Source organism: Mustela erminea, chromosome 12 (assembly GCF_009829155.1).
Source record: "Mustela erminea isolate mMusErm1 chromosome 12, mMusErm1.Pri, whole genome shotgun sequence".
Taxonomy (NCBI): domain Eukaryota; kingdom Metazoa; phylum Chordata; class Mammalia; order Carnivora; family Mustelidae; genus Mustela; species Mustela erminea.
In genome coordinates this window covers 2,624,411-2,641,017 of record NC_045625.1, presented here as the reverse complement: position 1 = coordinate 2,641,017, position 16,607 = coordinate 2,624,411, and the positions used below count along the sequence as shown (strand labels likewise).

General features: G+C 61.5%; 2 protein-coding genes across 12 annotated transcripts in view; one reads left to right on the top strand and one right to left on the bottom strand.

Moving 5' to 3' along the window:
* The window catches only part of CAMSAP1 (calmodulin regulated spectrin associated protein 1), a 58,263-nt gene extending 53,085 nt beyond the window's left edge, over window positions 1–5,178 (top strand). For both annotated transcript variants that reach the window (XM_032306286.1, XM_032306285.1), the window contains 2 exons: window positions 68–186; window positions 3,176–5,178. In XM_032306286.1, the coding sequence (XP_032162177.1) occupies window positions 68–186; window positions 3,176–3,478 (422 nt within the window). In that variant the 3' untranslated portion in view covers window positions 3,479–5,178. The remainder of the gene's footprint in view (window positions 1–67; window positions 187–3,175) is intronic.
* Window positions 5,179–14,567: 9,389 nt separating this feature from the next.
* The window catches only part of KCNT1 (potassium sodium-activated channel subfamily T member 1), a 62,880-nt gene continuing 60,840 nt past the window's right edge, over window positions 14,568–16,607 (bottom strand). For all 10 annotated transcript variants that reach the window (XM_032308114.1, XM_032308115.1, XM_032308113.1 and 7 more), the window contains 2 exons: window positions 15,700–15,784; window positions 14,568–15,608 (listed from right to left, as the gene is read on the bottom strand). In XM_032308114.1, the coding sequence (XP_032164005.1) occupies window positions 15,488–15,608; window positions 15,700–15,784 (206 nt within the window). In that variant the 3' untranslated portion in view covers window positions 14,568–15,487. The remainder of the gene's footprint in view (window positions 15,609–15,699; window positions 15,785–16,607) is intronic.

The window sequence follows — 16,607 nt, the reverse complement described above, 5'->3', positions numbered from 1 at the left end:
CGGGGTTTTCTTGTGCATGTGTGCGTTTCTTAGAGTGTAACTTTGTGCCCCTCGCCTGTTTTCACAGGTCCCAAGCTCTTTAAGGAGCCCAGTAGCAAGTCAAACAAACCGATCATACACAACGCTATCTCTCACTGTTGTCTGGCTGGAAAAGTGAATGAACCTCACAAGAATTCAATATTAGAGGCAAGTATCCAATGTCAGCCGCTTGTTCTTTTTAAGTGAGGCACCGTTGGCACGCGTTGTCACTCACCACGGAGTCTGCGTAGAGGGAAGGGTGTTAGTGAATGAAGAGCTTTTCTTAAAACAGAACCTGGTCGCTCAGTGTGCGGGTGCTTTCCCGCTGTGGCTTTGCCGCCGAGTCGCCTGGGCCCCACTGGCAGTGCCGGGTGGGCGAGCACGGGCACACGAGAGCCGTGTGCACGGTGCTCTGCTGTGCGGGGGTGGGGATGGCTTGAGGAAGAGTGGGCTGCAGACGGGCCAGACTCAAGGCTGTTGCCCTGGGGACAGAGCTGGAGTCTAGGGCAGGGCCCTCCCGTGCGGAGTGAGTGGCAGGAGCTAATAGCCTCGGCCGGTTAGCTGAGGGCAGGGTGACTGCAGGGGGCGGAGGGGACCGGGTTTCTGCACTCTGGTGCCTGTGGCCGAGGCCGCGTCGGCGGGAGACAGGAGGAACTTGCAGGGTGTCCTGAGGGGTGAAGGGGAACGCTCAACTCCCTGGAGAGATGAAGCTTGGCGTGAAGTGCTTGCTGTTGGACTCCGTGGTGCCGGATGCCACCTTCATGTTGGCCACCGTGATCACAGCTGCCGCGGGATGGTGTTGGCGTCCGCCATTTTAAGGGAAGCTGACGGCGGTCTCCGAGAAGTTGATCGGCAGTCGGAAGTGGAGGGTCGAGGTCAGGCTCGCACGCCCTTAGCCTGACTGGCTCTCGGGGCCGGGGCGAGCGACGCCCTGTGCCCCACGCATGGTGGGGACGCCTCTCCCTCGGTGTCCTCACGCAGGTCTCGATCCGGGGGATCAGTCAGGGGGCAGACCCAAAGGTCCGGGCTGTGAGGTTGACGTTCTGGGGTGTGAGGCAGGCCCTGATAGAGGAGCTCGCGGGCTGCTTCTGGGAGAGGCTGGAGAGGACGCGGTGTCTGCGCTGGTGCTGTGGCGTGGAAATGGCCGCAGACCCTGTGTGACCGAGTGGGCGTGGCTCCGTGCCCACAGTACCGTTGACAGCAGCAGGTGGTGGCTGCGCTCGGCCTGTGCCGTACAAGAGGAAGCGATGAGTTGCCTGTGAGTGGAGGGGACAGCGGGGCGGGAGCCAGGGGTTGGGTCCGCTGGCAGCTGGGAGCAGCCTGTGTGGGCACCAGGGGGCAGAGGGGGTCAGGGGAGGCCGGTGGGCATGGATGGGGCAGCTCCCACAGGGCGGCTGTCGGCGCGGGACCCCCGCTCGGCTCTCGGCGAAGCGGTGCATGCAGCTGTGGGCAGGGAGGGTGCAGACGCGGGCCGGGGGCCGAAGAGGGGGCGCGAGCGTGGAAGCAGGGGTGCGGAAGGAGGGCGGTGGCTGGGACGGGCCAGAGCATGGGGTGCGTGGGGGGCCTGTGTCTGGAGCCGCTGCTGCTTTGCATCTCGCTCTGTGTTTAAACGCACTTTTTAGTTCATTGAAGTCAGTATTGTTTATACTTACGGATCTGGGTTTCCCCACTTGATCTTTGAAAATATATATTTGTGTGTGAGTTAATTTGAGTAAATGACAAGCCTGTTATTCTTTTTTTTTTTTTTAAGATTTTGTTTATTTATTTGACATCACAAGTAGGCAGAGAGGCAGAGACAGAGAGAGAGGGGGAAGCAGACTCCTTGCTGAGCAGAGAGCCCGATGCGGGGCTCGATCCCAGGACCCTGAGATCATGACCTGAGCCAAAAGCAGAGCCTTAACCCACTGAGCCACCCAGGCACCCCAAGCCTGTTACATTCTTACGAAGCTAGTATGTATTTGTGAAAAACAAGTGTGGTTTCTAAAGCAGAAACAGAAGAGTGGCTCTGCTTTACATTTTTACAAATCTTTTAAATTCCTGGCTTCATGGAGGGCGGCCGGGTCCCTGTCTGCTTCTGTGGGCAGTCTGTTAGGAACGCCCCTCCCCAGCCTCGGGAGCAGCCCGTGGCACGCTGGGCTGGGTGGGTGAGGGCAGAGCCCGGCCGCGGCTGTGGGAGGGCACTGGGCTCGGGGACCCCTGGTGGGGAGGGGTGCTGGGTTAGGTGGTTCAGCTTGGGCTTTAACACAAAAACCTGGAGGTCAAAGCGGTGTGCAGCGGACACAGTGACCAGTACCCACACTGGCTTGCTTCGGGCTCCTTTGGGGGCACGTCCCTGGTAGACTTGGCGGTTTTCCATCTGTTTGCAGACCGGTATGGCTGTCGTCTGTAGCTCGGGTGTAGGAGGAAAGTCTGTCCCTCGAGCCACACTCCCCATGCGCCCTGGCTCCCACCAACCTGCTGTCTCCGGAGGGGCCTCCCCTGGCCATGTCCCACGAAGGAGGTCCTGCACCAGGTGGCCTTTTGGGGCTGTGTGCTCCCCGACCGCGTCACGGGTGTGTCCCATCCCTGTCGAGCCTGTGGCAGGGGCGCTCTCCCTTTCGTGGCCAGATCCGACTCCCTTATGCAGTTCTGCCCCGGTGTGTTGATCTGCTCTCCCGCTGAAGGGCATCTGGCTTTCTGCTTCTGTCACGGTGGTGACGAATGCCGCCGCAAGCATTCACGTCGGGGGTTCTGTGTGGAAGCTTAGACAAGAGCCGCCGAGCCACGGGGGTGACTCTGTGCTTAACGTTCCGAGCAGCCGCCCAGCTGGTTCCGCTCCCTCCGGCCGCGCTGGAGGCTCCGGTCTCTGCACACCGGCGCCGGCACTCGCCGTCGCCTTTCTGTTGGGTGGTGGCCCTCCCCGTGGGCACGAGCGCTGTCCCAGTGTGGGTTTCGATCTGCGGTTCTCTGGTGGCTCGTGAGGGCGTGTGTGATCGTTCACTCCATTTCAAAAGCATTTTTTCTCACACACGTGGACCACCCGAGTCAAGTCTCAGGGGCAGGTGCTGCTCCTCCGCTGTGCGAGTGGGAGCACCTCGGCTGGGTGTGGGTGGGCGGTGCCGCGGGCGGGAGGAGCGACTCTCCAGCCCTCACCTCTCCCTTTCCTCCCTCCACGCAGGAGCTGGAGAAGTGCGACGCCAATCACTACATCATCCTGTTCCGGGACGCCGGCTGCCAGTTCCGAGCGCTTTACTGCTACTATCCCGACACCGAGGAGATCTACAAGCTGACCGGCACGGGCCCGAAGAGCATCACCAAGAAAATGATCGACAAGCTGTATAAATACAGCTCAGACCGAAAACAGTTTAACCTGATCCCAGCCAAAACCATGTCCGTCAGCGTGGACGCTCTCACTATTCATAACCACTTGTGGCAGCCCAAGCGGCCCGCGGTGCCAAAGAAGACCCAGACTCGTAAATGACAGCGGCGCCGGCGGGCGGGTCCGAAGGGTGTGTGGACAGGATCGATATTTATTATTTTCATCTGTTTGGGTACGAAGTGTGCGTAGTCACAGACCCTTTCCAGAGAGGCTTCCAGTGAAACCACAGAAAACCGTCCCTTGGCTCCCAGCGCACGCACAGGACGCCAGGCGGAGGACGGGGCACCCCGCTGAGTGGCTCGTGGAGGCCGCGGCCGCTGCTGACCAGGGAGGGTCAGACAAGGGGTACGCGTGTCGTGAGGTCTCCAGGCTGTGGATCCCTTTACTTGAAGTTCTCCTTCGGTGTGAATGGAAAGTGACCTTCGCTATCTCACCTCCTGCCCCCCCCCCCCACGTGACCTCACACCCCTCGTGCTGGAATCCCAGGAGATGGCGGGCCGAGGCTCGGTCTCGGGTCGGGGTTTGAATGTGTTTAGGAAAGGGATTTGAATTGGGGGAATCTTGTTCATTTGAGAAATTGTATGATATTTATTGATTGTGTCTACTGCCAATGTTTATATCCAGTTCTAAGATTTCTGAAAAAAATTCTTGTTCTTTGCTGCTCAGAAAACGTTTACTGAAAATACCAGTTCACTAAAAGCACTGAAAATCTGCAAAGTCTGTCTTCTGCTAGGATGACGTTTACAGACGTGGCGACGCTGCTTGCTGGCACGCGATCGCGCGGTGGCGAGCGGTTCCGCCGGCCGGCGGCTGCCTGACTGCAGATGCGCAAGCCGAGCAGATGCCAGCCCGCGCTCGTGGCGTTTTGGGTAGTTCTCTAACGATTTGTTCACTTTAATAAAGACAGATTTTGGTAACGTAGAATATTTTCCACTCTGAGCATGTTTCTCTCGAGAGCTGATGCACTTAGGCTGACGGGTCCCGCAGTGGCGTTGCGATGTCCCGACTTGTCCACCCGAGTCTGGCTTCTGCAGGGCAGCACGCCCTGAGAGGACTGTGCGGGGCTCCGTTCAGACTGGCCGTTCTGTGCTGTTGCATATTTACAAACAATGTCAGTGGTTGTTTGCAGTTATCTTGGAACTCCAAGCAAGCGAGACGGCTTTGGATTCTGTCCGTGTTGGCGCAGATGGTCGTCCGCGCCTCTCCTGACCGCAGGCTCCCGGGAGACAGGTGCACCCGGCCCCCCGGCCTTCACGCAGCTGCAGTCCTGCTGACGCTGTGTGACTGACCAGCTGCTCTGAGCCTTGATCCGAGCCAAGTGCCGGAACATTCTGGAGTCGCGCGTGTTAGTTTTGCACATGTTTTCTTGGGAGTATTACTTGAATCTATCTGGAACTGCAGAAAACCCTTCGGATCAATGGGAAAAGTCAGACCCTTGTCCCTGCTCCCTAATTTGCAGAAGGATGGAAGGTAAGTGAGTTCTGTACCTGGGGAAGGAGGGAACCGGCTACAGAACACGGGAAGGAACTGTGAGCCTTCTTCCCGCCGCCTCCCGTCGGCGCCCTCCGCCCTCCGAAGACCCCAGGTTCGTACGTCCTGTGTTAGCCGCGGCTCCGTCCTGGGAGCCTGGGAGCGCGTCGTGGGGCTGCGGGATTCTGGAAGCGGAGTGCGAAGGGGTCTGCAGTGGACTTCTTGTCCCCGTGCGTTTCACTCGTGGGCTTTGTTTCTCCTTGTACGATTGATCTCCTACTGTTCTATTTATTTTAAGAGATCACTAAGATGTAATAAAGTAATTAATTTGCTTTCTGTTAGTCACACCTGTGTGCGGTTGCTGTGGGTCCTTCCGCCGGTCCGCGTCTCTGCTCCTTGCTCAGAGGAGCTCCTGGTGGTTTTTACGTCAGAAACACTCCACTCCCAGAGAGTCACGTCCTCTTGTGGGGAGCAGGGAGGCTTTTTGACTAGCCACCGGCCTTCGTGGAGTCCCAACGGGTGGCCGCTTCTCGGCCGACTCGCCGGGGTCCTGGTGGAGTGAGGGGGCGTGATGGTTGTTAAGGAGGACTCGGAGCTGCTGGCAGAGAGCGGGGAAGGGACGCTCCTGCCAGACCTCCGGGGAAATCCTGGGTTGCCTTTTCTTTTTTTTTTTTTTAAAGAGTGTTATTTATTTGTTTGACAGAGATCACGAGTAGGCAGAGAGGCAGGAGAGAGAGAGGAGGAAACAGGTTCCCTGGCAAGCAGAGAGCCCGATGTGGGGTTCAATCCCAGGACCCTGGGATCATGACCTGAGCCAAAGGCAGAGGCTTTAACCCACTGAGCCACCCAGGCGCCCCAAATCCTGGGTTTTCTTGATGGGATTAGTCGGCCTGTGGAGTACTTGGACGTTGTCCTGTACCGTCTTCTTACTGTCTATTATGTCAACAGGCCCTACCTTAGAGTCTGATGCTTTTTAAAAAAAATTGTTTTTTTTTTTAGGATTTTATTTATTTGAGAGAGACGGTGTGAGTGCACAAGCAGGGGGAGCAGCAGCAGAGGGAGAAGCGACTCTCCGCTGAGCAGGGAGCGTGATGCGGGCCCGATCCCAGGACCCTGGGCCAGAACCCGAGCCCAAGGCAGCTGCCTCGCCGGCGGAGCCCCCAGATGCCCCCAGCAGCTGACGTTTCTTATGTCCTGTCGTCAGGCCGGTGCTGAAATGGCCAGTAGAAGCGTTTGGTGTATCGATTGTAGAGCCAGCTTTTTTATTATGGCAAATTTCAGACCCATGGGATGCATTTCGTGGTTGAGATTTTATTTATTTCTTTTTTTTTAAAAAATTTAGTTATTTGATAGAGATCACAAGCAGGCAGAGAGGCAGGCAGGGAGACGGGGGAAGCAGGTTCCCCACTGAGCAGAGAGCCCGATGCGGGGCTCGGTCCCAGGACTCTGAGATCCTGACCTGAGCCGAAGGCAGAGGCTTAACCTATTGAGCCCCCCAAGTGTGCCTCGTGGTTGAAATTTTAGTCCCTTCTGGCTTGACGTGGCAAACATTTTTCAGTTCTGTAGGATGGCCTTACAGCTTTATAAACAGTGCACGTTTTCCAACGCCCCCGTGGTGTTTGTGTTGTGTCGCAAATCTCATAGGACGGAAAGGCAGCCATCTCGTTGCCTGCTGGAATGCTGACGGGACAGTCGGGCTGTGCTTGTCCAGCCGCGGAGTTCAACCTGTGGAGGAAGTGGCACCCGGACGACTGGTCTGGACTGGGAGCGCCAGGAGCCCCGAGGGTCGCTGTTCGAAGATGGAGGACACTCGAGCGAGCCGGTCCTCCGTTGACCTTGCTCTCGTGTCCACACACACGCGTGCACCAGTGTCATAGATAGGGATGTGGGCACGCGCACAGGTGGCCCATCTGCCCGTGGGGCCTTCCCCGCCGCGTCCTCCGGGCGCCGCCTCAGAGCCGGGTCTGGGCAGGTGTTCCAGGCCCCAGGCCTGCTCTTGGAGAGGCAGAGGCGCGAATAGAAGCGTTCTGAAGTCACTCCTCGCGTGTACCTCTGCCTGTGTCTGTGGTCGTGCTCTGAAGGGGCAAGTACTCACCTAAAGAAACTTTCCTTTTGGAAGGAACTTGGGTTCAGATGAGCTTGGGTCACCTTTGATGACGGATGCCGACGTTTGCGGACTGGCTTTGACTTCGATCATGTTTCTGTCGGACTGCGTCACGCACGGGAGGGACACGGCTCCGTGGCTGCTTGTGCCCCACTGACTCTGGCCAAGAAGTAGGACGCGCCGGGGTGGCCTCTTCTCTGGGCAGCTCGGGGCGCCTGGCTCCGACCCTGGGTCCGGTGTCACCAGCCGACTTGCGCTGGGGGCTCTGCCGTCCATCGCACATGAGGCCCGGGCCGTGGATGTGGCCTGTGATCTCGGGCAGGCACTGGGCCTAAAAAGCGTCTCGGTGTCCCTGTCCCGCTCTCGGCTTCCCCCCGTCCCGAGCAAATCTGTGCTCGTTTGACAGTGAGCAGAGAGGGACGATCCCCACTCTGTCCCCACTCTTGGCCTGACAGCGGTCCTCGCTGCTGTAGAAAGAGTGAGTTACACGTTCGAAATCGCAAGGGACGCATCTCCCCGGAGCCGCTTGTCTTGGGAATAAGTCACAGAGCCCAGAAGCGTCGTGAGAACCACAGCGAGAACCTCCACATGGGCACACGGTCTGTGAAGTCTGCTTCGGGGAAACACGTTTCTGGGCGATGAAAACGTGGGGTTGCTTCCCTTGCAGAGAAGTAGTGACAGCGTCAAACCCGTTCCCCATGGAAGTGCAGGCCCCGTGCGTCTCTGTGAGGCCCGAGGCTGTGGCCACGGCGTCTGCTAATCAGCTGTCTGCATGGAAAGTGGCCACTTTGCCCCGGCCTTGGGGGGCCCGCCTGGCGCTCTGGGGGCTCCCAGGCCGTCGCCAACCCCAGGGAGTCAAGGTTCTGACCTCAGCCCCGCTGGCCGGCGTCGGGGTTGCTGGAGCACGCCACTGGCGGGTCAGTGCACGTGTGCCGACGGTGTGGGCGGTGTTCCGGGGTGACGTCGCTCCCCCGCGGGCCGACGTGGACCGAAGCTCCCGCGGCCAGGCATGAGACGACCTTGTGACTCGGCTCTTGTTCTAGAAAGAAGGCACAAGACCGTCCCTTGCTGTCTTCCGTCGTCCCCGAGGGCCGTCACGTGGCCGTGATGCTGGTGAAACCCTCTGGTCTTCGGTTTTGCAGGAGCCGGAGTTTACTTTGGCCTTCTTACTCCAGAGGACGTTTTTGTTGGTTTCGTTACAAAACAGTCCTCGCTCTTTCTGAACCGAAGCAGGACCTACGTACGGAAAAGTAAGCGGCTCACGGGTGTGCGGCGCAGTGGATTTTCAGTTTTCGGACGGACGGTCCCCCGTGTCTGTTAGCCAGGTTCTCCCCGGGACGCTCGGCTGCGACGCTCCGCTCACCGTCCTCTCCTCTGCCCGCGCAGGCGTCCACTGCCCGGCTGGGGCCCCGCGGGGCGACGTGAGGCGAAGCGCGGTCGGAGACTTGGTGGGGTGAAAGGCACCACCGTGTCGTGTCGTTGGTTGTGATGTACTCGGCTCAGACTCTGGTGCAGCTGCAGACACCCCGAGTTTGACAGGCGGTCGGTCCGTAGCAGGAGCTCGTGTTAAGTGGCGCACGCGGGCCCAGGGGTGTGGCCGTCAGGACCAGCTGTGGGCTGACCAGGGGCGGCTTGGGGCCTTCTGCGCATCTTTCCCTTGGGCCACACCGGCTGTTCCTCCTCTGGGTGGAGTGTCCGGAGAGCCGAGGGTTGGGCTGGGCCAGGGAAGAGCCAGGCGAGGGCGCCTGGGGAAGGCACAGGCTCCTGGAGGGACCGCAGAGGCCGCCTTCCCCTCGCTGTTTGCGCCCAGGCTGGGCTGCGGGCACCGATGGGCAGGCAGTAGAAGTGGGCTGAACTTGCCCTTGGGTTGGGTCTGGGGACACTGAGGCCTTGCTCCTGCACCCGGACCGAAGCTTTGAGAGGAAGGTGGTGAGGGATCCTGTGTGACCCTGGGAGTGCCACAGGTTAGGGGCCAAGATGGCCATGCTGAACTTCATGGGGCCTGGGGCACGGTAGCGTGGACGGCCCGTGCAGCTGGGACCGGGGCTGAGCAGAGCCACCACCTTGGTCAGACGTGGACAGGGCCCCGCAAGGACGGGAGGGAAGGGGGTGTGCTCGTGGAGCGTGTGCTTGGTCGGGGACCAGAGTCTCCATTACGGGAGAGTCACGGGGGTCTTTGTGGGGGAGTAGACAGCCACAGGGTGCATGTACCTCCCCTAATCGGGGTGGCAGGAGGGATGAGGCTGGACAGCCCGGCCTTCGGAGCCCGTGGGCCTGCAGAATCCCCCCGGAGCCGCACCCACGATGGCTTTGTGCGGGGCGGGGGTGGAAATAGGCCAGGCCTCAAGTGACCATACATGGCGAGAAGGCAGTGGCACTCTGGAGGGGCTGGGCCTCCTCTGGTTGCCTCCTGCGGACCCCTGTGGGCTCGGCGCAGTGTCAGGCATGCGGGGCAGCCGGGGCCCAGTCGGCCTTCATCCCGGCGGTAAGCACCGTCCGTCGGACAGGAGCGTGGGAAGAAGAGAGGGCGCGGCGGTCCCGTAGTGTCAACAGCCAGTGCTTGGCCGGCGTCCTGCGGCTTTCCGGGAGGGTCACACGTCTCTGTAGAAGATCGCAGCCTCATGCCTGCCCTGTGCACGGACGCCTGAGCGTGCGCCAGCGTCGCCCTGCATTCTCTCGCCGGCCGCGTCCCAGGCGCCCGGGGTCTGGGTGCCCCCTGCGTTAGGAAACCGAGAGCTGCAGGTGGTGTTGGAGGAGGAATTTGTGTTTTCAGTCGAAGCGTTTATAAGCAATGACTGTGGTCCTGGCTTTCCTGCTTTCAGATAGACCCTGTACCGCAGGCCTCGTTTAGCAGCCCCGTAGAGGGAGCACCGCTGTCCCCAGGGGGAGGAAGTGTTCTCCCTACGGCGTGCTGCTTTCACTGGGACCCGGGGATGGTGCTGCCCATGCGGAGGGACTCTCCTTGCCTGGACTGGGAGTGGGTTCGTGCAGTAAAACAATCCCTGCTTTCCAGACACTTAAGTTTGACTTTTGTTTCCACAGTTCTGTGGGAAGCAGGATGTGTGTGGTCTCCTCTCCCGGGAGCCTCCGGCCTGTTCTTTCACTGCCTGGTACTTCTTCTTACGATTCACAGAAATTTAAACAATAATCTAAACAGGGTCTTAGACGCCGCGGCTGGTGTCTAAGCTCATCTGGACACAAGCTCATCTTGGGCGCTCACAGCGCTGCCCTGACCACGGCAGAAGAGAGCACGTTTCCGTGTCTTTGCGGGTCGTTCTGAGTTTCCTCTCTTGTAAGGTGCCTGTTCAAGTGTTTCGCCTCTTTTTCTGCTGGGTTGTCTGTCTTTTTTCTTATTAATTCACAACAGATACAATTTTGAAAGGTAACACAGGAAAGAGAATACAAATGGTCCATTCTCTGATGTTCCGTGGTTTAGCGGGTGTCGTGATAAAGACATTATTCAGATCTATTTGGCCTGGTTACCACGGATGATCTTCGGGCGGCCGAGTGTATGGAGGCGTGTGTGGCAGCCTGCTGTGTTTGGGTCTGTGCGCACATGGCTTTCACGGCCGTGTGTGAGGTGGACGCCCCGTAGCATTTGTTTGCGTGGGTCTGATGGCCCAGAGCCCTCTGGAGCACACCCCTTTTCCCCAGCATCCCACCTGGGCCACGATGTGGCTCAGGCCTGCTGGCACCCATGGAAGGCAGAGTGACGGCCCCACAGGTGTCCACGGCCTCGTCTGCAGACCCTGTGTGTGACCGTGCTTGGTTGGTGGTGAATGGGTTAAGGCTGTGGCAGGAATCGGGCTTGCTTCTCAGCTGACCTTGTCTGTGGAGCCCAGCAGGGCACAGGGGCTCTCAGGAGTGCAAGAGGGAGGCAGCCGAGCGTCAGAGGAGGAGCTGTGGCCACAGAGGAGGGCACAGGAAGGTGCCACGCAGCTGGCTTTGACCGTAGATGTAGCGACCAGGAGCTCGGGAACATGGGTGGCCTCCAGGATCTGGAAAAGGCAAGACACTGATCCTCCCCCAGCGCCTCCTGAAAGGGGTGAGGCCCGTTGACCCCTTCCTACCCAGTGAGGCCTGGCTTGCGCTTCTGGGCTCCCCGAACGGGTGGTGAGCAGCGCGCCGGCGGCCTGTGGCCTGCTCGCAGGTCGTGGTGTTTGGGGAGGCACCTGCTCCCATCCAGAGCGCCTGACGCCTTCTGCATGTTGCCGTCTGCGGGCTCCCACGACCAGCCTCAGAAAGCTGCAGTCCCGAACGTCTTTGTTGGAAATTTAAAAAGATCAGAAAAAACAAAATGAGCTTTCACCAAGGAGGCTAAAATCATAGTAGAAGGTGGCAGGAAGGAATCCGGCGTGGGACAAGCGGACGCGGACGAGGGAACCACGCGCAGTAGAGCTGGTCGGTGAACCCAGCGCGGCCGCCGGCAGGGCTGACCAAAAGCAGCGCGGGGCACGGGCCCGCGGTCCCTCTCACAGGGGACTGACGTGCAGAAGCCGGGCTGAAGTCATGGAGTGGGTCCAGCCGCCTTTTGGAAGATGTGACACCACAGGGTTGAAACCGTCTCGGCGTAATCCATACCAGTAGCGCGAGAGAGAGCGTGCGTGGGAACGGCCGCCGGCGTCGAAGGCGCTGTGCTCGTTCCTGCCGTTAGAAATGCGGTGACTCGGCTACACCCGCCAGGGGCCTCCAGCAAACCCCACATCTGGCAGGGAGATGCCGGAGTGTCCCCGTGTCAGTCAGGATGGAGGCCAGGTTGCCTTCCGTCACCAGGACTAGGCGAGGCGTTACTGGACACCCAAACCTTCGTAGTAAGAGAAGAAAAATGAGGTATGACTTGTGGAACTAAACGAAGGAAATCTCATTGAATGTCGTGTCTGGGGGCGCCTGGGGGGCTCAGTGGGTTAACCGTCTGCCTTCGGCTCAGGTCAGGGTCCCGGGGTCCTGGGATCGAGTCCTGCGTGGTCCTCCCTGCTCAGCGGGGAGCCTGCTTCCCCCTCTCCCTCTGCTCCACCCACTTGTGCTCTCTCGGTCAAACAAAGTCTTAAAAAAAGAAAAAAGTGCCCCCCCGCCCCCGCTCACGCTTGCGTTGCCACAGGAAGAGCCTGTCTGGTTCTCTGTCCCCGGCAGAAGGAAGGGGCTCGCGGGAACTCGGCGAAGGAGCCTCCCGGCCTCCACCGCTGGGCTGGCCTGGACCCACCACGCGCCGCTCGTCCGGAGCTGTAATTCTCTGCTCTACCCCAGTAAACTCGTTTTGCTGGTAAAGTCGCTGGCTTTTTTTTTTAGGTCAACAAAAGATAGGAAAAGAAAAACCCAAGTGGTTATTATCCGAAGAAACATGAAAGCTCTCCTCGAAAAGCAAAGGTGAACAGGGGACGAGTGTCCCGGTCAGACGGGGGCTGCCAACAGTCCAGCGTGTGAGCCGGCGTCTCTGGACCCACTCGGCACCAGCTGCGTCTGGAAACGCGTTGTGCGAGGGGGTCACGGAACAGTGAGACAGTGAAGGCCCCGGGAGGAAGCCCCGTGCGAGACGCGCGGGATGCCTGCGGTCACTTAGGACGCATTTGGAAGCAGGGCAGTGGCCAGGGCTCAGCTGGGGAGACCCCGTCACCCGGGCGGGTCTACAGATGGAACGCCGCCCCGCGCGGAAGTCCCCAGGCACTTAGCACGCGGTTTGACCACTGGACTCTGGGTTTGGATTTGGGGACAAAGGACAAGACAGCCCTGAATTTGGTGCCCACTGTTGTCCTGTCTTTGAGGCTTGGAGAGGGGCTTTGGGGCCCCTGGTGTGTCTTGTCCCTCTCAGCTCCTTCACTGGGGACCCAAGGGCTCAGTACCAGCTCTCGGAGGAGGTGCTGGGGGAAGGGGTTCCCCTTGGAAGAGCCCTGAGACCACGTGTACAGCAGGATGGCTGGGTACCAGCCACTGGAACCATCCCAGAGCTCAGGGTGGGTGAGGAGTGCCCCCGGCCTCCTGTCCTGAAGGACCAGGACCCCAAGATGGGAAGGAAGAGGGGGCCGTGGCAGAAGCCCAGAGCAAATCTGGAGCCTACAGCGTCTCAGGACACAGGACAGGGCAACAAGTGGCATAGTGAGCAGTCCTCCTGGCAACCCCAGAGGGACCCTGGAGGCTCGGTGTTGGCAGCCGTGAGGAGCCCTACCTGGGAGCCAGGCACACTGCAAACAGGGGAACCCTATCTGAGGAGCCCTTCCAAGAAGGGGTCTACCTCTGGGGCCCAGAGACCCCGGGGGCCTGCCTGTGCAGTGGGGGAGGCTGTGTGCACTGCCCCCTTTAGAAAGGGCCCCTGCGGAGTGCCATGGGCATGAGGGGCTACTGCCCCGAAGACCCCGGCTCTGTGCCAGGCCCGGGTGGGCAGGCCAGACCTGATGGGATCATTTGTGGCCGCTCAGCACTGCAGCCAGGGCAAGGTGGGAGGAGCCACAGCTGCAGTGGGCTCAAGCTGGCAGGCCCGGGGCAGGGCCCACGACCCAGCTCCGTGGGTGGACACATTCCCCAGGCTCCTGCTGACCTCACTAGGGGTGAAGGTGGTTCCGGCCAGCCGGCTGCCCCTGGGGGCCTGGACGGGGTCGCAGGCTGCTCCTGCCGACACACAGCGCGTGGCTTTTGCTAATCTGGGGGCTCCTCCTGCCGTGCGTGTAGGTGGGGTAACCTCCCTGCTCCTTGGTGTTCTCACGGCCTGTCCTTGGTTTGGGGACCTGCCTCCTGCCTGCGGTGGGTTTCACGGCACCTTCCCGGGCGCCGCGTCCCTTCATCTCCCGGCTCACCGCTTGGACCTTTGGAGACGGTTTGGGGTTGTCCTGGCGTTTGCCGCCTCTGCCGCCACTTGTGGGCACAACTTGCCCTTTTGTAGGGGGCGTTCCCCCCTGCCGCATCCCCACGATGGCCCCTTCCCCTCGCCCTCCCGTCAGCTGGGCCCGCCTAGCCCCTCGTGAGGACTCCTGTCCGAGCAGTGTCCCGTCACAGGAGGAACCAGAAGTTCCTCCTTGTGTCTGAAGACTCCTGCCAGGAAACGCAGAGAAGCTGCTCGCCCATCCCGCGGTGGCCCCTCCTGGCATTCGTGCCATCGGCCCCGTTGTCCTCACGCATCAGTGCGGGCTGCCGTCCCCGCCGGCCCGTCCCCACCGGCCCGTCCCCGGAGGCCCCCACCCGCTCAGCAGCCCTGGCCCCAGGATGGCCACACGAAGTCCTTGCGAGCTCACTGAGGGCAGGAGGCCCTGGGTGGGGGCGGTGAGCTGGACTCGTGTGGCCGAGGGCTGGGGGAGCGGGCCCCTCTGCTGCCTGCCACCATCTGGATGCCGTGTCCAACACCTGCTAGGGGGCTCCGGCAGAGCCTGGGGTCCCCGTACCCATCCCAGGGAGCCCCCACCCCAGCCATGCTTCCCAGCTGCCAGCACCCAGATGCCCGGCGGCCATGAAGGCCCAGGCCGGCAGCATTTCCTTGGGACGGGGCCTTCCCTGTGGGGTCTGGGTGGGGCAGGGGCCACAGCACGCATGTCTCACCCTTGGAATTGGGCTGGGGGGGCGGCTAGGGAGTGGGACTGGGCCAGGCCTAGACCACGAGGCCACGGCGGGAAAGCCTTATAACCGACCCTGATGTTTGCAGAAAGCATCCATTTAATAGAAGGTTCCAGCCCTGACTGCACAACACCTGTCACACACAGTGACAAGGGAAGCCCGGCGGCGTGGCACCACGACTTCCACATCCTTCCCTCGCAGAGAGAACCTGGGCCAGCAGCCCAGGGTGAGTTGTGCTTTGGGTCGGTGCTAACAAGCGTCCAGCAGCCAGTGGAAACGCACCAGCCCTGCCTGACGCCCATGGACGCGGGGCCGCGGCCGTTCACGTCAACACGGACGGGAAGGACGACTTCTTGTTCTTGGCCGCAAAGTCCTGGGTCGCAGGAACCTTCGTATGGCAGCGGACCCCTCGGGGGTCTCGAGGCAGCCCGCTCCCCTCCATGTGCTCTGAGCAGGCCCGGCCTCAGGGTTGGGGGCTCCAGGCCAAGCTGCTGACTTCCCGGGGTTCACGGCTCCCCTCTCCTGCCGGCCGCACCGTGCTGGAGTGCTCGCCGGCAGGGGAGCCCCTCGGACCGACCCTGGGCCAGACCCTCACTGTCGCGTGGCCAGACCCGGCCCCGTGAGCGGGCCATCGGTACGTGGCCGCGGGAACACGGCTTCCGCGTGAGCTGTGTGAGTGAGCACAGTCGTCGGGGGCTTGGCTCCCTCCCGTCCGCATGCACCCCTGCCCGCCTCCTCGTCCGCCGCAGCCGGACCCCGTCACGAGTTGCAGTGCGTTGCGAGGGGACGCGGACCGTACAGGTTTGTAAAAACAGGTTAAAAAAGGCCTCCCCGCCCGCTTCTCCTGGGGCCCGGGGCACGCGCCCCCTTCTCCCCGGGGAGGGCTCCTGTCCGGGGCGGGCCAGACCGACGCCGGGGCGCTGTGGGGGCACGGCGGGGCCCCGGCGCTCCATGCAGCGTGAGGCATGCCGTCGTGGGGTGGGGCTCCTCGCGGGGCCGGCTCAGAGCTGCGTCTCGTCACGGGTCTCGGGGTTGCAGGAAGCCGGCCTGTGGCTGCCGCTGCTCTTCTGGCTCTGCGGGCTGCTGGCCACGTGCGCCAGCGGGTCGGAGCGGATGAGGTACCTGCGGGGTGGGAGAGCCCTGGACGCTGTCCTCCGCCCGGGCCGGGGTGGGGGGGCGTGGGGTCCGCTTGTGGGGGGAACGCGGGACTCACACGATGTCGTTGGGCTCCAGCCTCGTGTCGGGCGGGGGGTTGATGAGGACGTAGGAGAGCGTGTTCTGCTGGTCATTCATCTCGTCTGGAAAGGACACGGGCCCGTGTGGTCACCGGTCCGCTGCGCCCCTCCACTCTGCCACGCCCCAAGAGCCGGGGGCTCTGGCCTGGCCCCAGGATCTTCCTCGCCTTCCCGGGCGTCTTGCCTGCACCCCGTGGGGCTAGCCCTGCCGGATGGGTACCTGCCGCGGGCCCGGCACGGGCTGGGGTCTGCCACGATGGCGTGGGCACGGGCTGACACCCACAGGCCCGGGCAGCCGGCAGCTCCGACGTGGCAGCCACGGGCACACCTGCCGCTTGCACACACCTGCGTGCGCCCACGTGCCCACACACATGCGCACACGCACCCTGACCCAGCCCTCCCGCCGGCCCCTCCCTACCAGGCTGACCACCCTTCTCTGCTTTGGACATGCGTCCTGTTTCCCAACGCCTGCTCCACGGCGCCGGCCCACAGGCCCCTCTCCCAGCCCCTTCAGAGCCCATAGGGATGACTTGGTCTCTGGCGCATGGGTGGCTGTGGGGACGCAGCCCGTGGGGGGGGAACGGGGTCTGGAGAAGCAGCAGTCCCGCCACAGATGTCCCCCTGGCCACGCACAGGACTGCCAGAGGCCCTGTGCTCACTGGCAGAGAAACGAATGGCTCGTGACCTCAGTTTACCCATCGGCAATGTCAGAAGGCATCTCCTGACCCTGGGCGGCCATCCAGGGGACGGCACTGCAGAGGGGTCCAGCTCCCGTGGCCGGTACCCCCAGCTCCTGTCATTTCCTTCTCCCTGCGCCACCCCCGTCGGCAGGACCGCACCGGCCGGGCCCCCGAGGAAGGGATTCTCTGCAAAGCTGGAGAAGCGG